At 45.5% G+C, this 19,944-nt stretch overlaps 2 protein-coding genes across 3 annotated transcripts in view; one reads left to right on the top strand and one right to left on the bottom strand.

The window, feature by feature from the left end:
- Positions 1-14,147, bottom strand: part of NCAPD2 (non-SMC condensin I complex subunit D2) — a 38,386-nt gene extending 24,239 nt beyond the window's left edge. Inside the window, exons 1-2 of one of the 2 annotated variants that reach the window (XM_024256483.3) lie at positions 13,348-14,147; positions 12,428-12,577 (exon numbers count right to left, since the gene is read on the bottom strand). In XM_024256483.3, the coding sequence (XP_024112251.2) occupies positions 12,428-12,554 (127 nt within the window). In that variant the 5' untranslated portion in view covers positions 12,555-12,577; positions 13,348-14,147. The remainder of the gene's footprint in view (positions 1-12,427; positions 12,578-13,347) is intronic. The other variant, XM_054527880.2, reaches the window with a different exon arrangement.
- Positions 14,115-15,382, top strand: MRPL51 (mitochondrial ribosomal protein L51). The gene is made up of 3 exons (XM_024256484.2): positions 14,115-14,474; positions 14,560-14,670; positions 15,065-15,382. Exons 1-3 carry the CDS (start codon positions 14,396-14,398, stop codon positions 15,259-15,261), a joined length of 387 nt encoding a protein of 128 aa, XP_024112252.1. The 5' UTR covers positions 14,115-14,395; the 3' UTR covers positions 15,262-15,382.
- Positions 15,383-19,944: the final 4,562 nt, after the last annotated feature.

Raw genomic sequence — 19,944 nt, 5'->3', positions numbered from 1 at the left:
AAAGAAGACTAGCTCTCTAGCTCATTGCAGACACCCTTTACCTTTTCCCCTCTCTCCCTTATGGGCCCACCTTATCTAAAGAAAGTTCAGATGTTTAGCTGGGCTAATTGTGCAACCCGACCCCGGCCAATGGGAAAAGGGTACAGGGGCAGGACTTGCGTCAGGAATAAAGGCTCTCGTGCCCCTTTGTTCAGGTGTGCTTTCATGGTGACTGGCCAAGGAGAGGCACCCCTCTGCAGAGAAGTAAAATTGCTTTGCTAAGAATCCGTTGTTTGAAAGTTCATTTTCCTTAGGATTTTGAGTGTTATTCCCAACACTCCCAAAGTACTTGGATTAAAGGCGTAGGCCACTGCACCCAGCCTCCCTTCACTTTTGTTCCCTGACTGTCTTGTATCATGAGATGGGCTGGGCTCATGCCTGTAATCCCAGCACTTTGGGAGGTGGAGGCAGTAGGATCACTTGGGCCCAGGAGTTCAAGATCTGCCTGGGCAACATGGTGAGGCTCCATCTCAAAAATAAATAAATAAAATAAAAGATGTTTTGGGCTCATCTTGTATTTTCCCTGGCCCAGTCCTGTAATCAATCATTCTTGGTGGAATCCTGGCTATTATGGAATAACGGTATGTAGAAGCCAAACTCTAGGCACTACTTGCACCCATTTCTATTAGAGTATTACTGCCTTTAGGCCCTCTCACTGGAGAAAAGTAGGGCACATATGTATATCTACAATTAATCTTCGAACAACACAATTTGAATTGTGTAAGTCCACTTATATGCTAATTTTTTTCAGTAAATATACTGGAATTTTTTCTTTCTTTCTTTTGAGACAAAGTCTCACTCTGTCTCCCAGGCTGGAGTACAGTGGCACGATCACAGCTTACTGCAGCCTCAAATTCCTGGGCTCAAGCAATCCTGCTGCCTCAGCCTCCTGAGTAGCTAGAACAACAAGTAAGCGCTACCATATCTGGCTAATTTTTTTTTAAAGCTACATATGTCATGAATGCATAAAATTTATGTAGATCCTAGTCTATTTTATCATTTACTACCATAAAATAAATATGTCTTTTTTTTTTTTTTTTTTTTGAGACGGAGTCTCTCTCTGTTGCCCAGGCTGGAGTGCAGTGGCGTGATCTCGGCTCACTGCAAGCTCCGCCTCCTGGGTTCACGCCATTCTCCTGCCTCAGCCTCCCAAGTAGCTGGGACTACAGGCGCCCGCCACCACGCCCGGCTAATTTTTTGTACTTTTTTAGTAGAGATGGGGTTTCACGGTGTTAGCCAGGATGGTCTCAATCTCCTGACCTCGTGATCTGCCTGCCTCGGCCTCCTAAAGTGCTGGGATTACAGGCGTTGAGCCACTGCGCCCGGCCAAATATATATGTCTATTATAAAGTTAAAACTTATCAAAACTTGATGCAGGCTGGATGTGATGGTTCACACTTGTAACCCCACCACTTTGAGAGGCTGAGGCAGGAGGATCACTTGAGGTCAGGAGCTCAAGACCAGCTTGGGCAACATGGCAAGACCCCATCTCCACAAAAAATAAAAATTAGCTGAGCACAGTGGGGTGCACCTGTAGTCCTAGTTGTTCTGGAGGCTGAGGCGGGAGGATTGCTTGAGCCTAGGAAGCTGAGGCTGCAGTGAGCTGTGCTCATACTACTGCACTCCAGGCTGGGTGACAGAGTGAGACCCAGTCTAAAAAAAAAAACAAAAAACCTCACACACAAACACAGACAGTACACAGCATCATTCACAGCCCAAGAGAAATGGAAACAAATACAAAGATGCAGTATTATTTGTTTTTGTTTTTTTGAGACAAGTTCTTGCTCTGTCACCCAGGCTAGAGTGTAGTGACACAATCTCAGCTCACTGCAACTTCTGCCTCCCAGGTTCCAGCAATCCTCCCACCTCAGTCGCCCTGGGAGCTGGGACTACAGACGCATGCCACCACACCCAGCTAATTTTTATATTTACCACACCCGGCTATTTTTTATATTTTTAGTAGAGACAGGGTTTTACCATGTTGGTCAGGCTGATCTTGAACTCCTGATTTCAGGTGATCCACCTGCCTAGGCCTCCCAAAGTGCTAGAATTACAGGCGTGAGCCACCACACCTGGCCTAAAGATGCAGTATTAAATCATAACTGCATAAAATTCACTTCAGTACACACTGTACTACTGTAATAATTTCATAGCCACCTCTTGTCGATACTATGGTGAGCTCAAATGTTGCAAGTATCTGCTTAAAAACTCTGTGATGTTAATCATCTTCCAGTGAGCAGTTCATCTCTCCAGTAAATTGCATATGGCAGACCGGGCATGGTGGCTCACACCTGTAATCCCAGCGCTTTGGAGACCGAGGTGGGTGAATTACTTGAGGTCAGGAGCTTGAGACCAGCCTGACCAACATGGGGAAACCCCGTCTCTACTAAAGATACAAAATTAGCCAGGCATGGTGGTGCATGCCTATAATCCCAGCTACTTGGGAGGCTTAGGCAAGAGAATCGCTTGAACCTGGGGAGGCGGAGGTTCCAGTGAGTCGAGATCACGCCACTGCATGCCAGCCTGGGCAACAAGAGTGAAACTCTGTCTCAAAAACAAAAAAAAAATTGCATATGGCAGCAAGAAGTGATCTCTTCTGGTTCCTCAGGTATTTTTTTCATGTCTAAAGCGGTATCATAAACCTTACATAACACCATGGGACCCATAATGAAGTGCCACTAGTGATGCTGGAAGTGTTCCCAAGAAGCAGAAAAAAGTCATACAAGAAAAGTCAAATTGCCTCATATGTACCATGGACGGAGGTCTGCAGCTGTGGTTGCCTGCCGTTTTACATGATTCATCATGTAAACTTATGGTATCGATAAATACAGCACAATACTGAATATGTATTTTCCTTATGATTTTCTTAATAACATTTCCTCTAGCTTGACTGCAAAAATACAGTAAAAAATACACATAACATAAAAAATATATGTATTAAAGCTCGACGTGGTGGCTCACACCTGTAATCCCAGCACTTTGGGAGGCCGAGGTGGACAGATCACTTGAGGTCAGGAGACTGAGACCAGCCTGGCCAACATGGTGAAACCCCATCTCTACTAAAAATACAAAAATTAGCCAGGTGCAATATTGCACCCCTGTAGTCTCAGCTACTTGGGAGGCTAAGGTCGGAAAATCACTTGAACCTAGCAGGTGGAGGTTGCAGTGAGCCGAGATCGCACCACCACACTCCATCCTGGGCCACAGAGCAAGGCTCTGTCAAAAACAAAACAAAACAAAACAAACTGTTATGTTACTTGTAAGGCTTCTGGTCCACAGTAGGCTCTAAGTGTTTAAGTTTGGAGGCAAAACTTACATATGCAGATTTCTGACTGCACGGGGGTTGTCATCCCTAACCCCCACGTTGTTCAAGGGTCAATGGTGTGTGTGTATATATATATATATATATGTCAAAACTGAATGAGATAGTCCATGCAAACCAGTCAGAACAACACTTAGCACGTTATATGGTTTGAATGTGCCCCTCCTAATTCATGTGTTGGAAATATAATCCCCAACATGACAGTGTTGGAAGGTGGAGTCTAATGGGAGGTGTTTAGGTTATGAGGGCTTCACCCTCACAAATATATATATATATATATTTTTGAGATGCAGTCTCGCTCTGTCGCCTAGGCTGGAGTGCAGTGGCATGATGTTAGCTCACTGCAACCTCCACCTCCTGGGTTCGAGCAATTCAGTGCCTCAGCCTCCCAAGTAGCTGGGATTACAGGTGCCTGCCACCACACCTGGCTAATTTTTCTATTTTTTAGTAGAGACGGGGTTTCACCATCTTTTTTTTAAAAAACAAAAATAGATGGAGTCTCGCTCTGTCGCCCAGGCTGGAGTGCAGTGGCACGATCTCGGCTCACTGCAACCTCCGGCTCCCAGGTTCAAGTGATTCTCCCGCCTCAGCCTCCTAAGTAGCTGGGATTACAGGCACGCGTCACCACACCCGGCTAATTTTTTGTATTTTTAGTAGAGACGGGGTTTCACCATATTGGCCAGGCTGGTCTCGAACTCCTGACCTTGTGATCTGCCCGCCTCGGCTTCCCAAAGTGCTGCGATTATAGGTGTGAGCCACCGTGCCTGACCCCTCACGAATATATTCATACCATTATAAAAAGGGCTCTGGGGAGCGGGTTCACTTGTGCCCTTCTGCCTTCTGCCCTGTGACAATGCAGCAAGAAGGCCCTTGCCAGTTACTGGTGCATTGATTTGGGACTTCCCAGTCTCCAGAAAAAAATGTGAGCCAATAAATTTCTATTCATTATAAATATCCAGTCTCAGGCATTCAGTTATAACAGCATAATTTTTCTCAGTTCATTTTCTATACATCGTATTTCCATTGTTGAGCTCATATCACATATTCACTTCTCTGTCCTGCTTTTTAAAATTTAGCATTACAGTAAGTGTATTAGAAACCTTTGTAGGCCAGACGTGATGGCTCACGCCTGTAATCCCAACACTTTGTAGGCCGAGGCAGGTGGATCATCAGGTCAGGAGTTTGAGACCAGCCTGACCAACACGGTGAAACTCCGTCTCTACTAAAAATACAAAAAAAAAAAAAAAAAAAAAAAAAAGCCAGGCGTGGTGGCATGCGCCTGTAATCCCAGCTGCTCAGGAGGCTGAGGCAGGAGAATTGCTTGAACTGAGGAGGTTGCAGTGAGCCGAGATAGTGCCACTGTATTCCAGCCTGGGTGACAGAATGAGACTCCGTCTCAAAAAAACAAAAAAACAAAAAAACCTTTGTAAACAATTTTTTTTGAGATAGGGTTTGCTGTGTTGCACAGGCTGAAGTGCAGCGGCAGGATCATAGCTTACTGCAGCCTCAAACTTCTAGGTTCAAACAATCCTCCTGCCCCAGCCTTCTGAGTAGCTGGGACTACAGGCAGTGCCACCACACTTGGCCTTGTATCTATCTTGATTTACTATTCCCCTATTGTTAGATATTGTGATACTTGTAACTTATTCCACTAATTAACAACAACAACAACAACACATACTCCCCTGGCAAATCTAGGTTAAATCAACTTTCTGGTTACTCCATTCATGTAACCACAGAAATAAAAATGGCCTGAGAAAAACACAGAAACATGCTGACTACTCTTACGTTCAACTCATGACTACTAACCTGAAGTGGACCTTCGTACTCCCAAGTCTATTCATTTTCTTCTAGGCAATTATGTCACACCTATCCTCTGCTCATAACACCACGACCTTCTTCCCAAACTCACTCTCAGTTAAAGGCTTTCCCTTCCTATTGAGGAAACAGACGCAGACAAAAGAGAACTTTCAGCTGCCCCAAGCTCTATATTTACCTGCACTAGTTGCATCTATGCCCATACATACACTCTGCCTTTTTTTTTTGCTACTGTGGATAAACTGTCCATGTTCTGATAAAGCCATCTCCTCCCCGTGTACCAGATCACGTACTCTCTTACCTACTAAAGGCACTGCTCCAACAACTGTTCCCTCTTCCTTCTGCATCATCAGCTTTTCCCTCTCTGATCATTCCTACTCAACACAGACACACATAATGCTGCCCATCTTAAAAGAAATACATTATGTAAATTCATCATCTCTAATCTCTGTCATTCCATTTTCTTAAAAACCTATTCCAAGCAAGCTTTTGCCCCTACCATCTTCTGAAACAGCTTTGTCAAGGTTACCAGTGATTATGACATCAATAAATCCAGTAGTTAATCTGCAGTTGACCTCTCCTTTGTTTTTGAAACACTCTGTTTATTTAGGGTCCATTTAGCTCCTTTATTCACTTTCTGCCCCAATGACTGCTTCTTAATTTCTTCTACTGGTTCTTCATCCTCCTGGCCTCTAAATGCTGGACTGTCTCAGGTCTTGGTCTTCAAACTGCTTCTCTTCTCCATCTACACTCACTCCAATCTCATGGCTTTAAGAGCTGTCTACACGCTGAGTATTAAATCCTAAATGTGTATATCTTTAGCTGACATCCTCTCCCTTGAACTCCGCACTCACATAACCAACAATCTAAACCTCTCCCTCCCATATGCTACCCCATCTCAGTAAATGGCAACTTCATTCTTCTAGTTGCTCAAGTCAAAAAGCCTTGTAAGGCCGGGCGTGGTGGCTCACGCCTGTAATCCCAGCATTTTGGGAGGCCGAGGCAGGCAGATCACTTGAGGCCAGAAGTTCAAGACCAGCCTGGACAACACGGCAAAACCCCATCTCTACTAAAAATACAAAAATTAGCCAAGCGTTGTGACCCTGGGAGGCGGAGCTTGCAGTGAACCGAGATCGTGCCACTGCACTCCAGCCTGGGCGACAGAGCGAGACTCTGCCTCAAAAAAAAAAAAAAAAAATTAGCCAGGCGTGGTGGTGCACACCTGTAATCCTAGATAGGTGGCTGAGGCATGAGAATTGCTTGAACCTGGGAGGCAGAGGTTGCAGTGAGCCAAGATCACGTTACTGCACACCAACCTGGGTGACAGAGTCAACAGAGCAAGACTGTCAAAAAAAAAAAAAAAAAAAAAAAAGCCTTGTAATCATTCTCATCTCAGATTCCTTTACTAACCCTATAATCCAATCGATCCATCAGCATTCCTGTAAAAGCTCTACTTTGAAAATATATCCTGAATCGTTTTATCACCACTTCCCCTGCTATCCCTCCAGTCCAATCTACTTGGTATTACTGTATTAGCCACTGAACTAGTATCCCTGCTTCTCTCCGTGCCTCTTATAGTCTCTGCTCAACACAGTCACCAGTGTATCTTTTAAAACGTCAGACCATGTCACTCCCATGCTCAAAACCCAATGGCTTTCAAGTTCATTCACACTGAAGTTCAAGTTTTTGCCATGATCTACGAGGCTCTAGAGATCAGTGCTTCTCAAGCTTATAATTGCATCCAAATTGCGTAGGGGAATCTTCTTAAAATACAGATTTCCTGATTCAGCAGCTTTGACATCCTGCATTTCTAATAAGCTCCCAGATCATGAGATCATGATATTAACACTGCTGATCTGAGGATCACATCTTGAGGAGCAAGATTCTAGAATAATCTGTACCACTTCCTACCTAATCTCTTTTTCCTAGCTTACTGCACTCCAACTCTATTGGCATTTGCCCACCTCAAGGCCTTTGCATAGGCTTTTCTGTTTGCTTGGAATGCCCTTCCCTAACAATCTGCATAGTTTATCTCCTTACTTTATTAAGGTCTCTGCTCAAACGTGACGTAACAGCAAGCCTTCTCTGATGAGCCAACATCAAATGGCAGGTCCTACTATCTTCCTCTTTATATTATTTATTTTTAAGCTTTGTATAATTAATTTTAGAGACTATGTTGCCCAGGCTGGTCTTGAACTCCTGGCCTTAACAATCCTCCTGCCTCTGCCTCCCAAGTGGTTGGGATTACAGGGACAAGCCACCATTCCCAGTACACTTCTTTTTTTTTCTTTTTTGAAACAGGGTCTAGCTCTGTGGCCCAGGTTGCAGTGCAGTGGCATGATCATGGCTCACTGCAGCCTCTGCCTCCTGGGCTCAAGCAGTTCTCCCACCCCAGCCTCCCAAGTAGCTGGAACTACAGGTGTGCACCACCACGCCTGGCTAACTTTTTTGTAATTTTGGTAGAGATGGGGTTTCACCATGTTGGCCAGGCCGGTCTCAAACCCCTGAGCTTGAGCAATCCAACCACCTCGGCTTTCCAAAGTGCTAGGATTACAGGTGTGAGCCACTGCGCCTGGCCACACTGTCTTCTTTATTTTTCTCTTTGGCTCTTACAATCATCTGACATACAGTGGTCCTCACCAATCTGTGTTCTCACTTTATGGGGTTTCAGTTACCCGTGGTCAATCTCAAGTCTGAAAATATTAAATGAAATATTCCAGAAATAGGCTGGGCACAGTAGCTTACGCCTGTAATCCCAGAACTTTGGGAGGCCGAGTTGGGCAGATCACCTGAGGTCAGGAGTTCGAGACCAGCCTGGCCAACATGGTGAAACCCCGGCTCTACTAAAAAATACAAAAAAAATTAGCTGGACGTGGTGGTGGGCACCTGTAATTCCAGCCACTTGGGAGGCTGAAGCAGGAGAATTGCTTGAACCCGGGAGGTGGAGGTTGCAGTGAGCCGATATCTTGCCACTGCACTCCAACCTGGGCGACAGAGCAAAACTCCGTCTCCAGAACAATTAAAAAAAACCCCAAAAATTAGCCAGGCGTGGTGGCACTTACCTGTAGTCCCAGCTACTTGGGAAGCTGAGGCAGGAGAATTGCTTGAGCCTAGGAGGTGGAGGTTGCAGTGGGCTGAGATTGAGCCACTGCACTCCAGCCTGGGCAACAAAGCAAGACTCTTATCTTAAAAAAATAAAAAGAAAGAAAGAAATATTCCAGAGATAAACAATTCATAAATTGTACGTTGTGTGCCATTCTGAGTAGCATAAAATCTGGTGCTGCCCTGCCGCCTCCTGCCTGGGATGTGAATCATCCCTTTGCCCAACATATCCACACTGTATATGCAACCCTACTCACCCATTAGTAGCCACCTTGGTTATCAGATCAACTATTGCAGGGCTCTGTTCAAGGAACTTTTATTTTACTTAATAATGGCCCCAAAGTACAAGGGTAGTGATGCTGGCATAGTTACAATTGCTCTATTTTATTAATACTGTTGTTAAACAGGCCGGGCGCGGTGGCTCACGCCTGTAATCCCAGCACTTTGGGAGGCCGAGGTGGGCAGATCACAAGGTCAGGAGATCGAGACCATCCTGGCCAACATGGTGAAACCCATCTCTACTAAAAGACAAAAAATTAGCTGGGTGTGGTGGCAAACGCCTGTAGTTCCAGCTACTTGGGAGGCTGAGGCAGAGGAATCTCTTGAACCTGGGAGGTGGAGGTTGCAGTGAGCTGAGATCACACCACTGCACTCCAGCCTGGTGACAAAGCAAGACTCCGTCTCAAACAAACAAACAAAAAAAATTGTTGTTAATCTCTTATTGTATCTAATTTGTAAATTAAACATTACCATAGGTACGCAGGTAGAGGGAAAAAACCATAGTATATATAGGGTTTGGTACTATTCCATTTTCAGGCATCTAATAAGGGTCTTGGAATATATCTCCTGGGATAAGGGGTCCTACTGTACTACATATTTACTTGTTTATTACTTGTTGAGAACCTTGAAAGGAAGAACTTTGTCATTTTGTCTGTTTTGTTTACTGTTGTATTACCAATGCTTAGAACAATGCCTGGCACACAGCATATGATCAGTAAATACTTGCTAAATGAATTAAATGATTTGATCTTACTTATAGAAGTCATATTCAGGGTTCTAAACACCAAAATCATCAAAGCAATGCAATTGTTTTAAAAAGGACTCTTGGCTGGGTGCAGTGGCTCACGCCTGTAATCTCAGCACTTTGGGAGGCTGAGGTGGGCAGATCGCTTGAGCTCGGGAGTTTGAGAGCAGCCTGGGCAACATGGCAAAACCTCGTTGCTACAAATAACACAAAATTAGCAGTGCATGGTGGCACATGCCTGTACTCCCAGCTACTCGGGAGGCTGAGCCTGAGAGGTTGAGCCCGTCTCCACCGGGACGGAGCCACTGCACTCCAGCCTGGGCAACAAAATGAGACCCTGTCTCCAAAAAATAAAAGACTCTTAAAAAAAAAAAAGTGGCTGGGCGCGGTGGTTCATGCCTGTAATCCCAGCACTTTGGGAGGTCAAGGCGGGTGGATCATGAGGTCAGGAGTTCGAGACCAGCCTGACCAACATGGTGAAACCCTGTCTCAACTAAAAATACAAAAATTAGCCAGGCATGGTGGCATGTGCCTGTAATCCCAGCTACTCAGGAGGCTGAGGTAGGAGAATCACTTGAACCCGGGAGGCGGAGGCTGCAGTGAGCTGAGATTGTGCCACTGCACTCCAGCCTGGGTGACAGAAGGAGACTCAGTCTCAAAAAAAAAAAAAAAAAAAAAAAAAAGGTGACAAGAACAAGATCATGTCCTTTGCAGGGACATGGATGGAGCTGGTACTCCATCCATTATCCTCAGCAAACTAACGCAAGAACAGAAAACCAAACACTGCATGTTCTTACTTATAAGTGGGAGCTGAACAATGAGATCACATGGACACAGGGAGGGGAACAACACAATGGAGCCTGTTAGGGGGTGGAATTGGGGGAGGGGGAGCATAAGAAAACAATAACTAATACATGCTGGGCTTAATACCCAGGTGATGGGTTGATAGGTGCAGCAAACCACCACAGCACGTTTACCTATGCAACAAACTTGCACATCCTGTACATGTACTCTGGAACTTAAAAAAAAAAAAGGTGACCATTTAAAAAAATGATGCATCATTATAATAAGTGAAGAGTAATTTGTCATAGTATGCAGCATGTTCAATTGGTGACACATATATCCACAAGATATGGACAGAATAGTATACCTGTGGACACTGTTGGTTTGCCATCCATTAGCCAACCTCCACACTCTGCCTTCTTCCTTGCTTACCAAATGGTTGATATGCTCAAGTTTAGGGAGCCTCCTAGGTAATAATCTTGATCAGTTTAACCAGTCTGGGTAATTCTATTTCTCTTACCTGTACAGTCCTGTGCCCTGTAACATTTTGGTGAACAATAGACCACATATGCGACAGTGGTGTCATAAAAATATAATACAGCTGAAAAATTCCCATCGTCTACTGACTTCTTGGTGACCTTGACCCTGTGTAGGCCTAGGCCAATGTGTGAGTGTGTTTTAGTTTTTAACAAAAAAGTCTGGCCGGGCATGGTGGCTCATGCCTACAATCCCAGCACTTTGGCACATGTCTGTGGTCCCAACTACTTGGGAGGCTGAGGTGGGAGGACTGCTTGAGCCTGGGAGGTTGAGGCTGCAGTGAGCTGTGATCAGGCCACTGCACTCCAGCCTGCAATCCCAGCACTTTGGGAGGCTGAGGCGGGAAGACTGCTCGAGCCCATAAGTTCGAGACCAGCCTGGGTAACATAAGGAGGCACTGTTTCTACAGAAAATTAAAAAATTAGCCAGGTATGGTGGTGCATGTCTGTGATCCCAGCTGCTTGGGAGGCTGAGGTGAGAGGATTGCTTGAGTCTGGGAAGTTGAGGCTGCAGTGAGCCGTGATCATGCCACTGGACTCCAGCCTGGGCAAGAGAGTCTTTACCTTGTCTTTCAAAATAAAATAAAGAATAAAAAGTACAAGATAGAAAATTCCTTTTTTCACTTCTGGACATTAGAGCAAGAAGCTGCCATCTAGCCTGGTGCGGTGGCTCACGCCTATAATCCCAACACCTTGGGAGGCCGAGGTGGGTGGATCATGTGAGGTCAGGAGTTCAAGACCAGCCTGGCCAACATGGTGAAATCCCGTCTCTACTAAAAATACAAAAATTAGCTGGGCGGTAGTGGCATGAGCCTGTAATCCTAGCTACTTGGGAGGCTGAAGCAGGAGAATCGCTTGAGCCTGGGGAGGCGGAGGTTGTGGTGAGCCAATATCGCACCACTGCACTCCAGTCTGGGCAACAGAGTGAGACCCTGTCTCAAAAAAAAAAAAAAAAAAGAAAAGCAAAAAGAAGCTGCCATCTAGCAACCATGAAAGAAAGGCCAAGAGGAGACAAGCTGGGACCATATTGTCAAGCTGCTGCATTAACCAACCCTTCTTCTTGTAGGTGATAACAAATGAATTGGTTATAATCTCTATATTTACAGACGAGGAAACCAAGGCACCGAGAGAATTAAGTAACTTGTCTAAGGTCAGAGTGGTAGAACCAGGATTCAAATCCAGGCAGCCTGGCTCCAGTCTTTAATCTCCATACCTCTCCAAAGCAACCTAACTGCTACAAGATCGCTTCCAACAAGTACAAGGACATTATGAAGTCTTTCTGGTAATGCGAAAGGTGCTTTTGATCATTTACAGGTTTCAGTAGGTGACTGCACTGTACATATATTGCTCAGTGTTGCAGTGGTACATATATATTATGGGTTTTTTTCCCCATAATTGCACATCTTGGAAGGAAGATACCTAGACTCTAAAAAGGTATTACCAAAAACAGGTCGGGTCAAGTCCCAGACATTCTGAAAAAGCGATCCCCTCCTATAACTCTTAAATCCACCAGGACTTAATTTTGACACATGGTAAGGGGTAAAGATGGAAAATAACTTTTCCCCAAAGAGTAATCACATACACCAAGACTATTTTTGACTAATCCAGAAAAGGAAGTTAATGAATGTACTCTTTGGGTCATACATCCCATGCAATTTTAGGATAAAACAGCAAAATGGGAAAAACATGTTTCTTGCTCTTATGATGCTTCCTGGTGTAGTGGAACAGAAATGACAATGTAGCAATTCCATGTGAGATGGTCCTTTGAAAGAGTTAGGTACAGTGACAGCTATGGAGTCTTACCTCTAAGCTGTGGTGGAAGATGTTTGATGGACAGTACCTCTTGCACAACATACTGATTCACCCCTCCACTTTTCAACAACTCCTCTGGGGATAATGGCAGATGGAACTCATACATTTGGGGAGCCATTCTACTCCTACAGGCTCACAGGGCTACAAACCAAACAGTGAAAAGGTCAGGGTCTATATTCAAGACCTGTCTTCGTATCTGGTTCTATTACTTTCCCATCCCCAACATACATAATGGCTTTTAGTTTTATAGCAAGCTAGTAACATTATCTTACGGGATCTGAGATTGACCCTGGACTAGAAACTAATTCTAGTAGTGACTTTGGCACTTGATCTTCACACTTAAACCCCTGGGCTTTATCTGTAAAAACAGGGTTACTAAACTGATTACTTCACGAAGTTGCTCTGATGATCAAACAAATCAAGCAGTACGAAGGTGTTTAAAGAACTATAAAGTGGCATATTAATGTGCAAAGTATTATTATTTCCATTTTTATGTGCAAAGCTCCTTAAGTATAGAGAGAATGGTCTGATCTCATCTGAGGCCAGAACAGTGCCCCAGCATGGGCTAGTGGGCTTCCTGCACAAGAATGGTAAGAGCATTAACAATGATATTTATCCTGTGCCAAGTCTGTTAGGCTATTTGCATGTATCATATCTGATCTAAGTCTCCTAACCTCAATCCCATGAGGTGCATAATAATACAAATGAGTTTACAGAGCGGAAATTGAAGTAAGAAAGTTAAGCGATTTGCTTAACATCTTCCGTTGCGGATCTGTCAGACTTAACAGTTTCTCCCACATCGCGCCCCAGGGTTATACCTACTAGGCCTACTGTTTTTTGCCCAATACTGGGTCACACTGCCATGTACTCGACTTTCCTACTCTTTTACGACCTGCAACACCACATCTTACCTGGGGATCTCGCCCGCGGCTCTGACTCCGGCAGTCAGGCTGAAATGAAAAGGAAAAAACACGCGTGCACAACACGCACCAATTAGCAAGGCAGTTTTCAAGTTGGCGGAGAATCCCGCCAATCCCCGGCAGGCAGAGGCAAAAGGCCGCCTCTGAGTCTGGCAACGCGCGGGCAAAGCCACAAATACCAAGTTCAAATCTCAACGGCTGCAGGGGGGCCAATCGCGACGCTCGCCGGAGCCGCCGGCCAATCACAGCGCCGCCCGGGGGCGGGCCAAGGCTCCGGCTCCGGCCCCCCGCTCCCACCCCCGGCCCGCCTGCGAATCCCTCCTTGGCCGCAAGGTCTCCCTTTGCCCGGTCGGCGGGGAGGAGGCCGTATTTCTGCCGGCCAGAAATGTCGCGTCCCTGGCTGGGCATTCAGTCACCCCCAGGAAAGGAGGCAAGTCCACGCTGGGAGTTAGAAGGCATCGCCTCTAATCCAGGTTTCGCCATCTCCTCCGCTAAGTGACGTCCAGCAAGTCACTTCCCTTTCAGGGCCTCAAATCTCCTTCCCAGTAGTAAAATAGGGGTAATAAAAACAGCTACAGCGCAAGACTGTTGTGAGGCACAGAGAAAGGGCTTGGTCTTTGGAAGCGGGTTCCAGGTTCTCAACCTTCATTTCCTTCACAGTTGAAGAACGCCAAAGAAAGCGGAAAGGGTGAATTTTCTTGAAATCTCAGTTTTGGGGAATCTTAGCGACGAGTCGCGGACTTCAGCTCGTCCGGCGCTCCAAAACTTCCGGCAGGCGGACCGGAAGCACTGAGGCGGAAAGGGTGGTAGAGGCACCTCCGGCCGGAACCCGGGGGGCGGGGCTTGTGGCTGTTGTGGATGGGGCGTAGGTGGGCGGTGCGCTCACAGCTGCCTGGGTAAGGCCCAAGATGGCTGCCTTCGCCTTAGTACTCGTGTGAAGTTGGCGGGGACGGTTCCTGTCGTCATCTTCTTGAGGGCCGCTTCTGGCCCTCACTCTTGGGCTTATTTGGTGTGCTGTTGAAGGGGGGAGAATAGAGAAATGGCAGGGAACCTCTTATCCAGGGCAGGTAGGCGCCTGTGGGACTGGGTGCCTCTGGCGTGCAGAAGCTTCTCTCTTGGTAAGTGGCTGATATAGACACCCCGATAACTGCTTCGTAGTATAATAGGCGGCTCAGATTAATTCTCTCCCTTCCCCATCCCTAGGTGTGCCTAGATTGATCGGTATAAGGCTCACTCTCCCGCCCCCCAAAGTGGTTGATCGTTGGAACGAGAAAAGGGCCATGTTCGGAGTGTATGACAACATCGGGATCCTGGGTAAGACTTGACCTTCGATGTGGTACACAATTTCAGAATGGCAATTACGCTGTAACGACTATCTTTTCCTCCTGTGTAGAGAGTGGTACTGTGCTCAGTAGTAAGAGCAAACACTTATGTAGCTGTTTACATTGTGTTTGGCACTGTTGTGAGTGCCCTCATATAATTTTTACTTCATAAGTAAAAATGAACAGTTTTTCCAAAGTTAATAAATGGCAGTATCAGAATTTTAACCCCAAGCAGTCTGGCTCCAGAGTCTGTGCTATTGTTCTGTACTGTAATGTGTCTTGTCTATAGGTGCTGCTCAGCAAGATGCAACCGTGGGTTGAAAGCTTAGCTGGTGTAGGATGGATTCTCTTGTCTTGGATCTAATGTGTTCTTTCACATTACACAGGAAACTTTGAAAAGCACCCCAAAGAACTGATCAGGGGGCCCATATGGCTTCGAGGTTGGAAAGGGAATGAATTGCAACGTTGTATCCGAAAGAGGAAAATGGTTGGAAGTAGAATGTTCGCTGATGACCTGCACAACCTTAATAAACGCATCCGCTATCTCTACAAACACTTTAACCGACATGGGAAGTTTCGATAGAAGAGAAAGCTGAGAACTTCGGAAAAGGCTCATCTGTCACCCTGGAGAAGGAAAACTGTACTTTTCCCTGTGAGGAAACGGCTTTGTATTTTCTCTGTAATAAAATGGGGCGTCTTTGGAATTTGATAGCCACATACTTTTGTTTTCCTCTAGATGCTGCCTCTACTCACTCATGTAGACTATGAAGTCTTGACTCATCCTAGATCTTAGGATCTTAGGTTTGGGCTTCACACCACTTGCCTTTTACAGTCTAGCTATACCTAATGCCTTTAAAAAGAAAAGTTGGTGAGAATGTTATTGGCGCTTTTTGACATAATGCTGTTATGTTAATAGTGTTTCTAAAGAGCCTTCCACACTGAAATGAAATATAAGAGAAAAATGGAGTCACACTTCTGTACTACTCTCATAAAATATTTATTAGGCATATTCTCTGAGTAGGTACTATAGGAAAAACAAAAAAGTGTGAGGTGTCCTTTCCATTTAAATATGAAACATTAAGTACCATATGAGTGGTAGAGATGGAGGATACTAAGCCTGACTGGTCATCAGTTTTCTGGGTGTTTTAACATTTCAAAAGCCTAGTCCTAACCCCTAAAGATTGATCAGTAGAGCTGAGTTGAGTCTAGGGCATCTATGTGTTTTGTTCTTTTTTAATAATTTTTAAAAATTACAGATTGTTAGAATGGTGCCCACATGTAATCCCAGCATTTTGGGAGGCTGAGGTAGGAGGATTGCTTGGAGCCAGGAATTTGAGACTGGTCTGGGCAACGTGGTGAAACTCTGTTTCTACTAAAAATTAAAAAAAGCGGCCGGGTGCGGTGGCTCGTGCCTGTATCAGGAGATCGAGACTATCCTGGCTAACACAGCCCTGTCTCTACTGAAAATACAAAAACAAACAAACAAAAAAATTAGCCAGGAATGGTGGTGGGCGCCTGTAGTCCCAGCTACTCAGGTGTCTGAGGCAGGAGAATCGCTTGAACCTGGGAGGCGGAGCATCGCTTGAACCTGGGAGCGGAGCTTGCAGTGAGCCGAGATGGTGCCACTGCCCTCCAGCCTGAGCAACAGAGCAAGACTCCGTCTCAAAAAAAGAAAAAAAAATTAGCTGGGCATGGTTCTGCGTGCCTGTAGTCCCAGCTACTCATGGTTCTACGTGCCTGCAGTTCCAGCTACACAAGAGGCTGAGGTGGGAGGATCACCTGAGCCCAGGAGTTTGAGGCTGCAGTGAGCTGAGATCGTGCCACTGCATTCCAGCCTGAGCAACTGGGGTGAGACTGTCTCAAAAAAAAAAAGTGAGGTTAGGGCTGGGTGCAGTGGCTCACACCTGTAATCCCAACACTTTGGGAGGCCAAGGCATGAGGATTGCTTGAAGCCAGGAGTTCAAGACCAGCCTGGGCAACATAGCAAGACCCCATCTCTATATTTTAAAAAACAAAAACTCCATAAAGTGAAGTTAGATTAATAAATACTTGTCACAGGGCATGGTGGTTGGAGCATACTTATAATCCCAGCTACTCTGCAGGCTGAGGTGGGAGGATCCCTTGAAACCAGGAGTTGGATGCCAGCCTTAGGAACATAGCAAGACCTCATCTTTAATAAAAATAAAAAGCACTTGTTAAATTACAAGTGGGTTTTGGATAAATGGATTGATGGGTATATATGAAAACATGATCCTGGGTCTTACGGAAATGTTTAGGAGTGTCAGTTTTCAGAGGGTTGGCTGGAAGGAGCTATGCATGAGAATGGAGAGGTTGATGTGAAATGTGAGTGGCTGTATACTTTACATGATTTGGTGGTACTAGAGTAGAGAAAATATTTGGGACTCTGCTAAGCGCAAGGTGCCTTGAAGAAGATATCTACATATCCTGGTAGAGTATCTGATTGTTAGGGAAGAGGAAATTAATAGTAGGCATTTATAGAATATTTCCTGGTTCAAAGATAACAAAAGTTCTTGTTTTCAAGGACAGAACAATCTTGTTTGTGGTATGAAACAGTATATAACGTTTTCTTTCAATAAATATTGAATTATGTGCAAAGATATTTGGAGGAACAAAAATCACCAAGGTAGGGTTGGTTCCTACCTCTAAGGAGTCTTCATTCTACTTAAAAGATGTCCGGTGGCTCACACCTGTAATCCCAGCACTTTGGAAGGCCTAGGTGGGCGGATCATGAGGTCAGGAGATCGAGACCATCCTGGCCAACATGGTGAAACCCCGTCTGTACTAAAAATACAAAAAAATTAGCCAGGTATGGTGGTGTGTGCCTGTAATCCCAGCTACTCGGGAGGCTGAGGCAGGAGAATCGCTTGAATCCGGGAGACAGGTTGCAGTGAGCTGAGATTGCGCCATGCACTTTAGCCTGGGCGACAGAGGGAGACTCTGTCTCTAAAAAAAGAAAAAAAAAAAAGATGTCTGAAGGATGTAAAGTTACAAGATGGTGGACCAATGTGATACTCTGCAGAATGTGCAAATGGTCCACATTTTTTAGATTACGTCACGACAGAGAACAGAATTAACATAGCCCTGATGAAAGACCATGACTGTATACTGTTGTTCATCCCCTCGGTGGTGGACTGCTTCTGACCAACATGCTTTAGAAAAGAATGTTGGTTGGGCACGCTGGCTCAGGCCTGTAATCCCAGCACTTTGGGAGGCCAAGGTGGGCGGCTCACCTGAGGTCAGGAGTTCGAGACCAGCCTGACAAACATGGAGAAACCCTGACTACTAAAAATACAAAATTAGCTGGGCGTGGTGGCACATGCCTGTAATCCTAGCTACTCAGGAGGCTGAGGCAGGAGAATCGCTTGAACCCGGGAGGCAGAGGTTGCAGTGAGCCAAGATCGTGTCATTGTACTCCAGCCTGGGCACCAAGAGCGAAACTCTGTCTCAAAGGAAAAAAACGAAAAAGAAAAGGATGTTCGCCAGGTGCAGTGGCTCACACCTGTAATCCCAACACTTTGGGAGGTTGAGGCGAGAGGATCAGTTGAGCCCAGGAATTCGAGATCAGCCTGGGCAACATGGTGAAATGCTGTCTCCACACGCACACAAAAAATTAGCCAGACGTTGGCATGTGCCTGTAGTCCCAGCTACTGTGGAGGCTGGGTGGAAGGATTGCTTGAGCCTTGGGGATTGAGGCTGCAGTGAGCTGAGCTTGCGACACTGCACTTCAGCCTGGGCAATAAAGCGAGACCCTGTCTCAAAAGAAAAAGAAAAAAAAAAAGAAAAACAATGTATTTGCTAAATCAGTGGTCACAAACCACAAATGTGAGGCTATGTTAATCTGCTCCAATAAAGATATCCCATCCAGCAGACAATTAGCACTGGGATTCCCACTTGGTTAAATTGGCAGCAGCTTCATCCAGTTTATGCAGGGGCAAGACTGGAAAAAAGAAAAAAAGAAGAGATGTGTATGTAAACAAAATGTAAATTTAAATATGATAATGAAAGTGAGTCCCATGAGAGTTTTTTTTTTTTTTTTTTTTTTTGCTGAGGGGGATGGTCAGAAAAGGTATTTATTGAAAAGATGGCATTAGAATGAGGTCTTGAGGCCAGGAGCAGTGGCTCATGCTTGTAATCCCAGCACTTTGGGAGACCGAGGTGAGCAGATCACTTGAGGTCAGGAGTTCAAGACCAGCCTGGCCAACATGGTGAAACCCCCTCTCTACTAAAAAAATACAAAAAACAAATTAGCTGGGCATGATGGCACATGCCTGTAATTCCAGCTACTCAGGAGGCTGAGGTGGGAGGATGGCTTGAGCCCAGCAGGTGGAGGTGGCAGTGAGCTGAGATTAGGCCACTACATTCTAGTCTGGGCAACATAGCAAGATCCTGCCTTAAAAAAAAAAAAAAGGGAAAAAGAATTCCACCCAGTGCAAGAGGCAGATGAAGAAGCATAGGTATGAAATCCAGTATGTCATGACATTTAAAGTTTGTTAATAGCTATGTGTATAGGTGTGGAGAGGAAGAGACACCTATCTTTTCCTGAGGAATCAGGAATGGGGACGAGAAGGGCTTTAGAGAAGTGGTGACTACTGAGTTGTCTTAAGGGAGTGGAGGCTAGCAGCCTTTCCAGGCAGTTGAAGCAGAAATAAAGGCCTAGAGTCAAGAAACAGCATGGTGTGCATGAGAAAGCTATGAGTGGTATTTACTGGTGGAGCTACTGCTTGTGGTAAAAGACAGGGAAAGAGATGGGAAGCAAGAGTCAGATCCTGAAGATTGTAATGAATATTAACGTTTAGCCTTTGGGAGGCCGGGCATGGTGGCTCACGCCTGTAATCCCAGCACTTTGGGAGGCTGAGACGGGCGGAGCACGAGGTCAGGAGATCGAGACCATCCTGGCTAACACGGTGAAACCCCGTCTCTACTAAAAATACAAAAAATTAGCCGGGCATGGTGGCGGCGCCTGTAGTCCCAGCTGCTCGGGAGGCTGAGGCGGGAGAATGGCGTGAACCTGGAAGGCGGAGTTTGCAGTGAGCTGAGATCGTGCCACCGCACTCCAGCCTGGGCGACAGAGTGAGACTCCGTCTCAAAGAAAAAAAATTTAGCCTTTAGTAAAATGGTGCAGCCACTTTGGAAAAGTGGCAGTTCCACAAAAAGTTAAGCGTAGAGTTACCGCATGACCCAGTAATTCCACTCCTAGGTTTATACCCAAGAAAACTGAAAACATATGTCCACACAAACACTTGTA

This window comes from Pongo abelii, chromosome 10, assembly GCF_028885655.2.
Source record: "Pongo abelii isolate AG06213 chromosome 10, NHGRI_mPonAbe1-v2.0_pri, whole genome shotgun sequence".
NCBI classification, from domain to species: domain Eukaryota; kingdom Metazoa; phylum Chordata; class Mammalia; order Primates; family Hominidae; genus Pongo; species Pongo abelii.
Note: the sequence above shows the minus strand (reverse complement) of the source record. Positions and strands in the feature narration are given on the sequence as shown.

What these genes read in the sequence shown, in the direction of transcription:
- MRPL51 (XM_024256484.2), top strand. Translation starts at nt 14,396, where the DNA reads ATGGCAGGGAACCTCTTATCCAGGGCAGGTAGGCGCCTGTGGGACTGG. An exon ending in GTGCAGAAGCTTCTCTCTTG is followed by an intron (nt 14,475 to 14,559) that starts GTAAGTGGCTGA and finishes CCCCATCCCTAG; the next exon opens with GTGTGCCTAGATTGATCGGT. An exon ending in TGACAACATCGGGATCCTGG is followed by an intron (nt 14,671 to 15,064) that starts GTAAGACTTGAC and finishes CACATTACACAG; the next exon opens with GAAACTTTGAAAAGCACCCC.